Source organism: Amblyomma americanum, chromosome 4 (assembly GCF_052857255.1).
Source record: "Amblyomma americanum isolate KBUSLIRL-KWMA chromosome 4, ASM5285725v1, whole genome shotgun sequence".
Classification (NCBI taxonomy): Eukaryota; Metazoa; Arthropoda; class Arachnida; order Ixodida; family Ixodidae; genus Amblyomma; species Amblyomma americanum.
The window spans coordinates 202,403,781-202,416,301 of record NC_135500.1 but is presented as its reverse complement, the minus strand read 5'-3'; the positions used below and the strand labels follow the sequence as shown (position 1 = coordinate 202,416,301).

General features: G+C 45.5%; 1 protein-coding gene across 6 annotated transcripts in view; it reads left to right on the top strand.

The window, feature by feature from the left end:
• The window catches only part of Nup98-96 (nuclear pore complex protein Nup98-96), an 85,296-nt gene that overhangs the window by 12,125 nt on the left and 60,650 nt on the right, over positions 1 to 12,521 (top strand). For all 6 annotated transcript variants that reach the window (XM_077662994.1, XM_077662993.1, XM_077662996.1 and 3 more), the window contains exons 6-9: positions 1,951 to 2,125; positions 4,377 to 4,552; positions 5,695 to 5,808; positions 8,403 to 8,577. In XM_077662994.1, the coding sequence (XP_077519120.1) occupies positions 1,951 to 2,125; positions 4,377 to 4,552; positions 5,695 to 5,808; positions 8,403 to 8,577 (640 nt within the window). The remainder of the gene's footprint in view (positions 1 to 1,950; positions 2,126 to 4,376; positions 4,553 to 5,694; positions 5,809 to 8,402; positions 8,578 to 12,521) is intronic.

Sequence of the window (12,521 nt, the reverse complement as noted above, 5' to 3'; positions counted from 1 at the left end):
ATAGGATTGAATCAAACAAAAAGTAAGACTTATGAAAGGCTATTTACTTAGTTCAAAATGTAGATATCACAAAATAAATGATGCTAAGAAAAAAATTTTTGTCAGATATCTATATGCAGTTAATAAGCTGCATCTTTCTGTCTTAGTAGAGATGTGCGAGTATTTAGTATTTTCTAATATTCAGTAAAACATCGTTAGTTTGGGCTTGAAGGGAATGAAAATAAGTGCAAATTATCCTAATGCCTACTATGGAATGGCCTTGCAAAACTGCCAAAAACCATTTGCTTGAAGGCAAATATATTTTGTGAGAACCTGGGCAAATGTCCTATCCTTTTAAGAAGAATACTACGAGACTCCGATTTTTTTGCAGTTTTGTGAAGTGCTTTAATCTGTGCACACTATCGGCATTGTTGGAAACAGAATTGCTTCATAATGATAAGGGTCTTTGTGTCCCCTTTCAGTGTGCGATATGGTAGCGCTAGAGCTTGCTCGCATGAGGCGTCAAGCATCAATAGGCTTAGTCGCACAAACAGCACGTGACGAGTGCAGAGTTTCGGCGCGCTGGAAGAGCGGAACTACCACTCGGGACGAAAGCGAGTGACGTGCCTTCAAAAAACAACAGATTACCGACGTGTAGTCTTTGTGTTCAAAATTATTTGCAGCTGCTATGCGTGGTGGATAGCTGCCGTTGCCGCAGGCTGGCCCGAAGCACTGAAATGTAAATAATGTCGCCAGGCTGTCTCTCGATCGACCTATTACCGGTAGTCTGCTGATCGTCAACATGCCTGCCATTGTGCATATACGACAAAGAGGGATGGGAAACAATCCAATATGTAGTTCAGGCCCGGGGACGAATGTTGGTCGATAGCTTGTCAAGCAGGTCATGCCTCTACATGGCGCTGCTTCGGGAGCCCATCCAAATTAACTGATGCCATTCCCAGAGCATCCGAATCAACAAGCTTCCAATGCCATAGTCTTACATGGGGGATCGCCGGGACTACGGCTGCTGTCCGAATTATCAAAATTACCCAATTAAGGGTCTGAATTAACTAGGTTTTACTGTATTTGATATTCGATTAAATCCGAATGTTTGGTATTCAAAATATTGAAGTATTCGCCTCAATGGCTTTGTGTTTTTTCGTTTCGCGCAACTAGGGCCCCAACTCCTTGGATGCTTTCTAGGCGTATGCGGTGTATGCTTGTTCGCAGGAGCAGACGCGAGCAGGTGCAAGTGTGCCGCCTCGATCTGTACCTGCTGAAGTCTGCACCCATGCTTTTGCAGGATGAGTCTGAGCAGTCTGCAGCTGCCACAGCTGCTTTTTTCTGCGTAAAATTTGCTAACCAAGCTCGACAGCACAAGCATGGAGAGGAACTAGCATGAGACATACAAATGGGTGCCCCTTTCCGACGCCCGACTTAGGGCGATGCCGGTGTTTATGGAGTCACCACTTAAAAGCAACAGCTGCGCAACAATGCAATTGCAGTTAAGAGCAGCAGTCAGAGACCCCACACATAGGTCTCACATCCCGCAAATACATTGACATCTCGTGTAGGTTGACAGCCTAATTACCGATGGCAATTTTTGCAGAATGTTGACACAGCTTCAATGGGTTGTTTCACAAAACTGCAATGCACTCTCCTCTTTTTTCATGCAGTGGACTTGTGTGTTAGAAAACCACGATGTTAAAAAGGCTTATTGTGCCGTTCGGCCTTTTTTCGTGTTCAAGAAGTATTCAAAATATTTTCTTCGAACTTGTTCGAATAAGCTTGAAACCAAAAAATCACTATTTGCACACCCCTAATTTTTAGTTCTCTAGGAGCCTAGTTTGGAACAGTAAGTGCCTTTAGCATCTGTTTTCTGTGTTGCTAGTACTACAGAAAATTTAGAGTAAACTGCAGTGTTTATTGGTGAGCCACTGACCAACACCCGGCCCTGTGCACCTGTGACAGGAACTACGCCTCGAAGACTATGCAGCGAATCGAAAGGGAGGAGGCCAAGCAGGCCTGGTGGGCTTTGGCGCCACCAGCCAGCCAAGTTCCATCTTCAGCACTCCGGCCACTCAACAGTCAGCCTTCAACTTTGGGGCCACACAAAATAAGCCTCTCTTCGGCACATCCACCACAGGTAAGTGACACATTGGAAGACTGTTGTTGCTGTCACTAATTTTGTATGGTTGCTAGAATTTCTGCAGTGCTCCTAGTGCGTTATTGAACTGGATAATGATCTGGGCTTCCTGTCTGGCTAGGACTGTGTCATAGCTTCAGACATATTTTATGCTCATTTAAGTTTGGGATGACAGTTGAAACCCGACAAAGTACTTTCAGCCAAGAACTTCCCTAAATTGCAAATTTTCTACGTTGAGTGTTTTTTTTTTTTGGTTGAGAGCTGACATTTTTTGCAAGTTGGCATTTCATTACCTCATCACTGCATTGGCAGTGTCAGCAGGACTGCTGTGTTGCTTCTGTATAGCTTCACAGGTGTGAGCAGCAACTTTAAGTCTTAGACACCTTATCAAATTGGTTACTTTAAGGGAAAAAGGATGTGCGGAAGTGCATGGACACAGTCTTTCCAGCTGTGTTTAGTTCTTGGTTAAAAATACGTTGGTGGTATTTCTTGTGAAGATGGGATGCTTGTGATGATAATATGCATTAGTCCTGTTCTTTTTGTGACAGTATGGGCTATAACTGCCACGACGAGGTATCACTTCGAAAAGGTAGCATAACGACATTAAGACAAAGGAAGGAAACATTTATCATGACACTGGCGGGAAGTGATTCATTCTTCTGTACCGATGTAGTTGTGCTGACCTTTTTGAAGTACGGAGCAATTAGCCCAGTTCAATATCATGGTGAAGGGATCACTTGCTCTAGTCTTTTTCCGCAAATTTGAACTATAGTGTCTTGTTTGATGCACATTTTACCTCAGCGTCAGGTATGTGAGTGCTGCACTTGTTTTTTCTTTTTCCAGCATCAACTGTTAAGCGTTTGTCAAGTCCTTAGCCATTCATGGTTGCATTGTGTTTTCTTGAATCAAGTATGCTTGGTGTTCTGCTTTCTTTCCACCATGGTGGCCCAGTAGTTAGGGTGCTCAGATACTGACCCGGAGGATCGGGGTGCAGTGCTGGTCGTGGCATCCACGGTTCGATAGAGGCAAAATGCAAAAGCCACCCGCGTGCTGTGCAGTGTCAGCGCACATTAAATAATCCCAGGCTGTCTAAATTAATCCAGAGCCCTAAACTACGGTGTCCATCATAACCCATATCGTTAAACCCCGCAAGTTACTTTTTATTTTCACGTTCTGCTTTGTCTTTTTGTTGAAATATCTACTGCATAGAAGGGACTACTGTATTTACTTGAATAATGAGCCCACTTTTTTTTTCCATAAAAGTTGACATCAGTTTGGGGTAGGGTTCATTACACGAGGAGAAAGAAAAGGTTCTACAGATTTTTTTGGGGACAGTCCGCTGGCCCGCCCTTTCATCCATCCATCATCAACAGGAGCACATGGTCAGCTGCGTTCGTGTTGCTGGTGTTTAGCATTGTTTGCTTTGAAAGGTGTTTGCTGCATCACGACACAATCCAGCAATTTTGTGATTGTCAATGGTGGTGGCCAGTCACGTTGAGATGAAGCAAACATGCTGAGCACCAGCCCTGAAGGTCAGGTGCAAGGTTAAGCTAACAGGACGGTCACTATGGTGTGAGAGGGTTAGGCATTTCCACTCCTTATCTCGAACTCACCAAATCACTTGGGGGGGGGGGTTCTGAAGGTCCTGCTTTCTCTGTAGCATTTCAGTGTAGAGGATATTTTGTAGCATATAGGTGGTTTAAACTGTTATGGACTGCTCTGATGCTCGAGCGCTGGCCGGCTTTCTAAGCCTACACTGGCACAGCCAGGTGTGGAGCAGTGAACCCAGCAAGCCACCGCCGCCGGTGCTCCTATCAAGGGTGCGCATGGTCTTGGCGCTCTGCCAAGTTTGCCAAGTGCACCACCTTCGCCAGTGCTCTCGTCAAAAGACAAACATGCCGTGACGTTATCGGCAGGCGGCATCTTGGCGCACTGCCTGGGTTTGCGCTGCAGACTGCGCTAAACTGAGGAATGCGCCAAGAAGAGCGAACGCTTAAAAAAAGTAAACTTTCAGCGACAAAAGTGAAAAGTGGGTTCATTACGAGAGTAAATACAATACATGGAAACATTGGACCAGTAGTTTGAATTTTTTTTTTGCTGAATCTTCTCATGTTTTTCTTTTCTTTATTCCTGGAAGTGTATTGGTTAACATTCACCCTTTGCTTTGTTTCTTGTAATTTTCACCTTGTTTAAATTAGTTTACCAGCAGCTATCCTTGGTATGTTATTTTCTGAGTGTTTGCCTCTTTCAGGTGGGTTTGCACCTACTGGCGGTTCACTGTTTGGACAGACGACGACACAGAGCCAGAATGTTTTTGGTAAACCAACTGGTTTTGGCATTGCAACACCAGCATCTACATCTGCATTTGGAACCAGCACTGGCTTTGGAACCACCGGCACTTCAGTATTTGGCCAGCAACAGCAGAAGGTATGGCATGCTGGACTTGATCGACACGTTTCAGCTGTTTATGCTTGGTAGTAGAAACTGCTGTTCACGTCCTGTTTGATGTACTGAACGAAACGCCATGCAGTGTCGACTTGCAGGGACACTGAAGATAGGTTGAAGTTGGCCTGTATCTATAGAAGACAGAGTGCTGGTTTGGGAGTGCCGCCCAAAACGCAGCATTTACCATGACATGTAGCAGGCTTAGTCTTTGCATATCGGTTTCACCGGACTTCAGGCCCCACGATGGGCCCAGACACTGTCACAAACCGAAGTCGCAAAAACGAAACCGTGCAGTTAGGTCCCCTAGCTCTCAGGCTGCGCTGTATGTGGTGCAATTGCGTCGGCTGGCTTCGATGCCGATGTTTCTGTTGTGCGCATTTTTTTGGTCCTTTGTGGCCTGAGATATGTATTTTCTAGATTGTAACTGACTACTGTATAAAACTATCGGAGCGGTCACCGCGAAACAACTACGGCAGCATGTGCGGCCCGCAACTTTGTTCTGCTACCCTCCACAAGCGAACTGCTTCCATGTGCGCAGTGTATCTTATCATAGTGATCTAAACCAAGAGGATCGCTGGTGTGTTCACAGCGAGCTGTTGACTACATTTTAGCACAATGCAGTGATGTGCCACGTGGGGCTGCACTTAGTTTTTTTACCTTTGAGCATGCAGCGGCCGCACTGCATCTGCTCTTGATCGCAGTCAGTGCATTGATTTTATGCAAGGCGTAGAATTATTGTATCAGCGAGGTTTTAATGTATAAATGAGGTTTTACACAGAGTGCTTTTTTTTTTTCATAGACATATGGCATTTCTCCCCTTTTAATTTTTTAGATATAGCATCTGGTTTATAGAGTTGTTGTGAACTCTGCTGTGTGTTCAGGAAATGACCACATAGCACGCATTATATAACGTACGCATTCACTGGAGCATTACGTTCCTGCTACAAAATATGGGAGGTTGTTTTTGAACAAGGGTGCCTTTTTTTTATGATGCTAAAGTAATGCCTGCTCCAAACTGCTCACAGCCATTCCCACCACTTTGACTGTGAGCTCTCTTTCTTTGTTCTGAAAATACTCCTGCATGTTGCATCAGAGTAACTAACTGTACAGTGCCTTTCTTGCAGTCTATATTTGGGCAACCAACTGGGACAGGTCTCTTTGGGAGTACAACTGCCACCACGCAGCCATCTACCGCTTTTGGCACCGGCTTTGGGAGCACATTCGGAACCACAACACAGGTGTGTTTATGGGTCTTTTTGTCAGTATAACCCCCCCGCACTAAAGTTGTTCGGACTAGCTAAATTCTTTACTACAGTATAGTCTAATTAAAACATCCGGTTATAGTGGATATTCAGGTACAGTGTATTAATCTGCCATGTTGGATTGATGTTCCTATCTTTGCTATTGATTGAACTTCGTTTATTGCGTATTCAGTTACAGTGTGCATTTGGATAGAATGGATTCAATTAGGTGACCAGCAAGCTAGTTAGGGCTTTGTTACAGCTGACTTTTTGACAGCAAATGCTTAACTTACGTACTCTACGGAGTTTCTTGACAATGCACATGTCAATGGCAGCAGCTACGATGACAGTGGCCATTTTTTTTATTACCGCGAATTTCCACGCATGAATGGTCGCCGAATAAAAGTAGACTGCTGCCAAACTCGCAGGCCGTGCTCATAAAAAAGAAAACACTGGATATAAGTCGATACACGTTAATAAACTTTTGTTGAATGTTGGTAGGCTAGGGCTGAAAGGGGTGGAGAGTCTCCCCACATCCTGCAGCCCTCGTTTGCCGACGAAAGAAGTACAGTTGAACCAGCATATATTGAACTTGCAAAAAAAACACATGTTCGATATAATGTGTGATTCAGTATAAAAATAGCAGTAAATTTAATAACATACAAACATATTTAGATGGAAAAAAATGTATTTCTTTGATAGCTGCTGACAGTGTGCAGATCACCGAGCGAAATAGCAGTGAATTTTTGTTTCTTCATCTTCACTGCCTCGGACAGGACACATTTTTCAATGCTTTCGATGGCTTCCGGACACCAGACTGCAACCTTCCATCGACTCACAATAACAGCGAACCATGCTGAGTGCACGGAGCACGTCAAAGCACGTGGGCACAGGTTTTTCTGAAGCCCTTGTCACATTTCGCATCAGTGGTGTCCTGGTTATCCGTGATGTCAGCAGTGATGTCTTCATCCACAAGCTCTCTTGTAGTCTCAGTGTCGTCGTCCGCGGAGACAAAGTTGCCTATGGCTGCCGCATCACAAATAGCACCAGCAAATCCAAACAATTGGTTTCACAAATCACCAAGACCCACGAGGGCTTCGTCGAGCTCTCCCGACAAAAAATTTGCTCAGTCTTCTCCGGGAAAGCAGAGACCAGACTATCGGAAGCAGATTTGTACATTTTTGTTTTTGACATTATTCCTTGACCCACGCGTAGACTCCTTGACCCACGCCTATTATTCCTTGACCCACGCCTAAGAGATCATTTTTGGCTCCCTTCCAGTCCTCTGGTTCCACAGGAGCCATTCAATCAAACGTTTCCTAAAACCAACTTTCACCACATGGATTAGCTCCTTGCCCAAGGGTTAAAGCACCGACATTGCGTTCGATGGCAGCAAGCCAGAGATATCAGACAGACAGAGATGTGCACAAGTCTGTCCATAATGGAGGTGCAAAGTGCATTGTAGCGTGCTTTCATGTCTTCTAGGTAGCAGGGAACAATATGGTACAACACTTTTACCCCCATTCCCCAACTTTGTTAGGGGGGGGGGGGGGGGGGGGGGGTCCTCCTTGCCCAACCCCACTGTACATGCCTATGGGCACAGATGTAGCGATCATGGCCTATCACATTTTCGTTGCAAGCCTTCAGCGACTTGGCAAAAAGTTTGCTGGTCATCCACGCTCTTCAATTGGACCCGTAGGTCACCAGAACCGAAAGCGCTTTCTGCAAGCATCACAAAAACTTGCTTTTTTCAATCACGAGTGTTCGAAGTCGGAGGTAATCAGTAATTTCTTAATGTTTTAGAAACATTTCAGTAATTCCAGTAATTTCCACCCTCGCTTAATTTGCGCATCCTGAATTCATTATCCGTACTCGCAATCCCGCCAGACCAACAGCATGCATTCAGGTGCGCGCAAGGCTGGGGTTTGAAGGTTGCTGTGCCGGTGTCACCGTTTCCTGTTCAGTTTGCTGCTAGGCAGCTGGGCCAAATGCAAGGGCGCCGTTTTATCGCCTTTTATTTTCATTTGCCTCTGACTGCTGGTTTCGCAATTGTATCATTGGGCGTTAACTGCTTTGAGCTGTGCACGTGCCATCATGCCATCCCACGGGGAACTAGATAACGTGAGACATGGCGGGAGCGTGTCTTGTCAGCTTTTTTTGGCCAGGGGGGGTTTGGAGTTTGGGTCGATGTATGGGCGGCAGTATACAGTATATATCACACATATCACCTTCGTATAGTTTTTTTAAGACACGTTCGCGAAATCTCTGCCTAAATTTGCGCACCCCTTTTTTTGAAGCCTTAACTTAAAGAAAAAAATTGCACATATTATGCGAGTAAATGTGGTAGTTCAAATTGTGAAAGTGTGATGCAAATCAAATCAAATTGCAAATATAATTGTATTTGGAGCCTACGCTTCCTTACCATTGTGTTGTACTTCTCATTAGGGTATACAACTAAAGTACTAATTGAGTTGTGCTGTCAGAATTTCACTTAAATCCATGCTGGCAAGTGTTGTGGCTTTGAAAGGAACAAAGAAACAGTGCCAAGTCAGTGACATCACGCAAGTCATCATGGTCCTTTTCATTTACAGGCAAGTGCTTTCGGCGTGCGGCCAACATTTGGCGCAACCACCACTACAGCACCAGGCTCCTTTGGGTTTGGCAGCACGGCCAACACAGGAACATCGCTGTTTGGTGCAAAGCAGCCAGCGTTCAGCTTTGGAGCGACAACGCCAGCCTTTGGGGCCACCAACACCTCGGGCTTTGGTGAGTAACCTGGTTGCTAGTTTTGCCTGTGCTGTCAAAAGGTCCAGACAGCTTTCGTCATGGAGTCAACTGCAGTACAAACTCGTTGATTTGACCCCCATTAAAGGGACACTGAGGACCACTCTATCAAATTTTTTCATTAGCAAAATCTGATAGTTCGGCATGTTGTCGCTTTGTTGCTGCTTGGCCGGTAGCGAAAGATGCATTTATTGCTAAGAGATTTTGATTCAAAGTTGAAAAATTTTTATCCTGCCACTTTGATTCAAATTCTGCACTCTCTGATGATGAAATAGCTCATGTGACATAAAGGAGGACTCCATGATTGCTGTCGGCAAGCTGTGCAGCCTAGCAGCAGCTGAACTGAAAACTACTTCTGGTTGGACATTGAGGGCCTCTAGCTGTCATCACTTCATTTGTTTGCACCGGCGTTACGATGAATCCCGTTCCCAATCCCAACAACAAAGTTCTCACAAATAACTGCGGCCTGCATTTCAGCAACCTCAACTCCACACAGCGTGCAATACTTTTGAGGGCTGAGGCAGCATATCTAGCCGGATAGTCTGAGCACCGAGGAGTCGGCAGCTGCAACAGCAAGGTGCAGCTGCTGTCACCGGCAAGCCAAGAGACTTGAAACTACAGTCGAACCCCGCTACAACGAACGTCGCTTCAACAAAATATTTCCAATTCCCTGTCAGCTTGCCATAGAAAGTAATGGAACAAATTTCTCATCCCAACGAACCATTTTTGAGGCGCGTTTCCGCTTCAAGGAAATTTCTACTATGCGGAGCTGGGTTTAAAAATCTATCTTACAATAAAACAAGCATATTGCCGCCAATTTGTGTACTTCCGTAGGTCCACACTGCTTTGTTTCACTTAACTTTTTCTGGAACCAATCGTTCCACTCATTCAAACGCACATGAAGACCGCCGCTGCTTGGTGGTGATGACAATCGGGCTGGCTACCTTGCGACAAGGCGTGGGTGCAAGCTCCCGTTTTCTTCTAAGCCAGAGCCGCAACCAATCTGTCACCAAAGGATGCAGCAGTGTGGCAACAGCAGCAGCGCATTTGCCATAGTTTTTTCACTCGTGCTTGTGCGCTGCAATCGACACGAGCATGGCGACTTTGTCTAGGAAGCGGAAGTTCCTTTCTTCTGAGGAGCTGAGTGATGAAGCCATAATTGAGGGCGTTCGCCACAGCGACGCATCATCGGATGATGACAGCGACACAGAGGATTTAGCACCACCATCTGCGCTAAAAGTGATGGAAGCATTTGATGTGCTCCGCATAATTATTGGTGCTCACGATGATGATGTCGCGATGCAACTGCTCACCGAGTGCGAAAGTCACACCATGGCATTCCTGGCAAAAACAAAAAGAAGCAGAAGAAGCTGACCAACTTCTTAGGAAATGATTGATGTTTTGGGACTATGTTGTCCAACCTGACAGTGTTTTTGGGCTGTTTTCGCTTCAACAAAATTTTTCACACGCTCCGTCATTTTCGTTGTAGCGAGGTTCAGCTGTACTGACATATTTAAATTCTGTAATAATAGCCCTCGTAGTTCTGGTTATGTAGCCCAGTGTACATGCCAAGCAGTGTGTTTGCTAACATGGAAGCTTGTGCAACATTACCTATCCACAGGCGATATTCTTCGTCGCAGCTGTGTTTTGCTACATGAACTTCGTTCGAGGAGCACTTATTGGGGCGATTGGGGGTCCTCTGCTGCTCCCCACTCGTAAATCGAGGCGCACCATGAAACTATGCGGGCACTCAGAGCTGGCAGTTAATCTGGATAATTCGATCTGTATAAAAAAAAAAAAAAAATCCTGACAATTCTGGATAATTTGAACTGCCAGCTCGGTCCCAGCCAACGCCCATGTAATCTGTGGGGTTGAGTGCTAACTTGGATGCTTGGGGGATTTCCCTAAACATTTGACCAACACTGTTCCCACTTTGAGTTATAGATCAATTCACTCTTGCCCTACCATAAGCTTGCCATCCCAGTTAGCTCAGTTGGTAGAGCGACTGCTCCGGTGAACCGGTGGTCCCGGGTTCGAACCATGTACCAGGACGAATTTTTCTTTTAACGGCAAAGTTTCTGGGTAAGCTGTATAGCTTTCCTTCGTACCCGTATCGCTGCGCTTGGATGGCTGACAATGAGTAATTACTCCATTATTGCGCATCCCGTACTGGTTAATTCGAATGGGCTCTTGAGGGGTGGCTTCGTCCAGTTATGACCAGCGCAGGAAGACATCGTCGAAACAGCCCTACTCAAAACCTGAAATCCATGATGCATAGTTACTTGTGCACATCTTATGTGCGTGCGACAGCAGGTGTGACTACAGACAGATAACTTCGTATCTGAGAACAGTCTAACCGTTTAGTTTCAGTTTAGCTTTTGAGCTTCGCGCCTGCCTGCAGCGACGGCAACTCAATTTGCCAGCATCAGCCAGCCAACTTAAGGGGGGTTCTGGGGATCAGATCGCAAAAATCGCGAAAAAAGTCAGTTTTGAAAAGTACACTTCTTGATATCTACAGCACTCTTCCTATGTTGTACTGAAATATTTCACCCGAAAATAAACTCTAAACGGTCCAAATAAATATATTTGTGAGCATCTACACATAGACAGTGTGTACTAGTTTAGAATTTTCAAGCTTGTTTTCTCGAAAGTTTGTTTGAGCTTATCACCTTGCTCGTGGAAAGCACAGCACGGCAATGGGAGCACGGACTTTTATCCCGTTTGTTTTGTTGTAATTTCTGAAATGTGCCTTACGTCTAGACAGTCTCAGATTTACCGTTTAGGTTTGCCGTTTTTTATTACACAATAATTGGAGCATGATACAATATAAACATACAGAAGGTGCATACTATGTCGTTTAGAAAAAGAGCCGAGAAATTAAAGAATAAATTAAGAGAATCTTGATTTAGACCATAGTTCTTAATACAATAAAAGCTCGTTAATTGGAACTTCACGGGGCCGGGAAAAAAGTTTGAAATACCCGATGTTCGAATTATCGAATGGCCTCGAAAAAACTGACAAGAACCATTTGCATTACGGTATATGTACCGTATTTACTCGGGTAACGAACCCACTCACATAATGAACCCACCTACCCCCGATTTTTGCCTCAGAATTTGAAAAAAAGCGTTGGTTGTTAATGCTTCCCTCCATTTCGCACCGCCAGGGTCCACTACTCATTTCTTGTCAGTGCGTCAAGATGCTGCCAGCGATAACATCACAGTAAACAAACTTGGCAGAGTGCCAGCGCTTGTCCAGTTGTGCAAGCCTCGTTTTCAGTATGTTCGCCTTATCGTGCCATGGGCGATTGAGACGGACGCCGTCTACTGCCACTCATTCATTGGAACGCGCGATAGCAGCAAACGCCTTTTACAGCGAACCATGCTAAAAGCCCGTGCAATGATAGCGGCTGACCGTGTGCTTCGGTTGGTGACTGATGGGTGGAAGGATAAACGACACTCGCAAAGAAAAAAGTTTTTCGCACGTAATTTGTAGCACCCGTTCGAAGTCATAGCCTTTCATGGGCGTTGGCTGGGACTGCGCCGACAGTACTTATCTGTACTTCTAAATTAACGCGGCTCGAAATAACAAGTATTTAGTTGCGAGTTTCGGAGGCTGCGCGGAAAAGAGGGTAGGCAGCCGCCACGGCGGCCGCGAACCCCTACCCTCCGGTGCCGCCGGCCGCCGCGCCGCCGTTGATGGCACCATTTAGGCTTTACCCACTCTTCCACGGTTTTATCTGGTTCCATCTTCTGTCCCCATTAGGACAGGCGCAGCCTCTAACTGTGCGGAGGTGCTTTTTTTTGGGTATGTGCTGTGTGCCAAGCCGCCCAGACGTGGCGGCACATAGTTCGAATTATCCGTAGCGGAACCGACTCGCTTTCGAACTGACGGGCTTTTTTATATACAGATCTCTATGGAGCTCT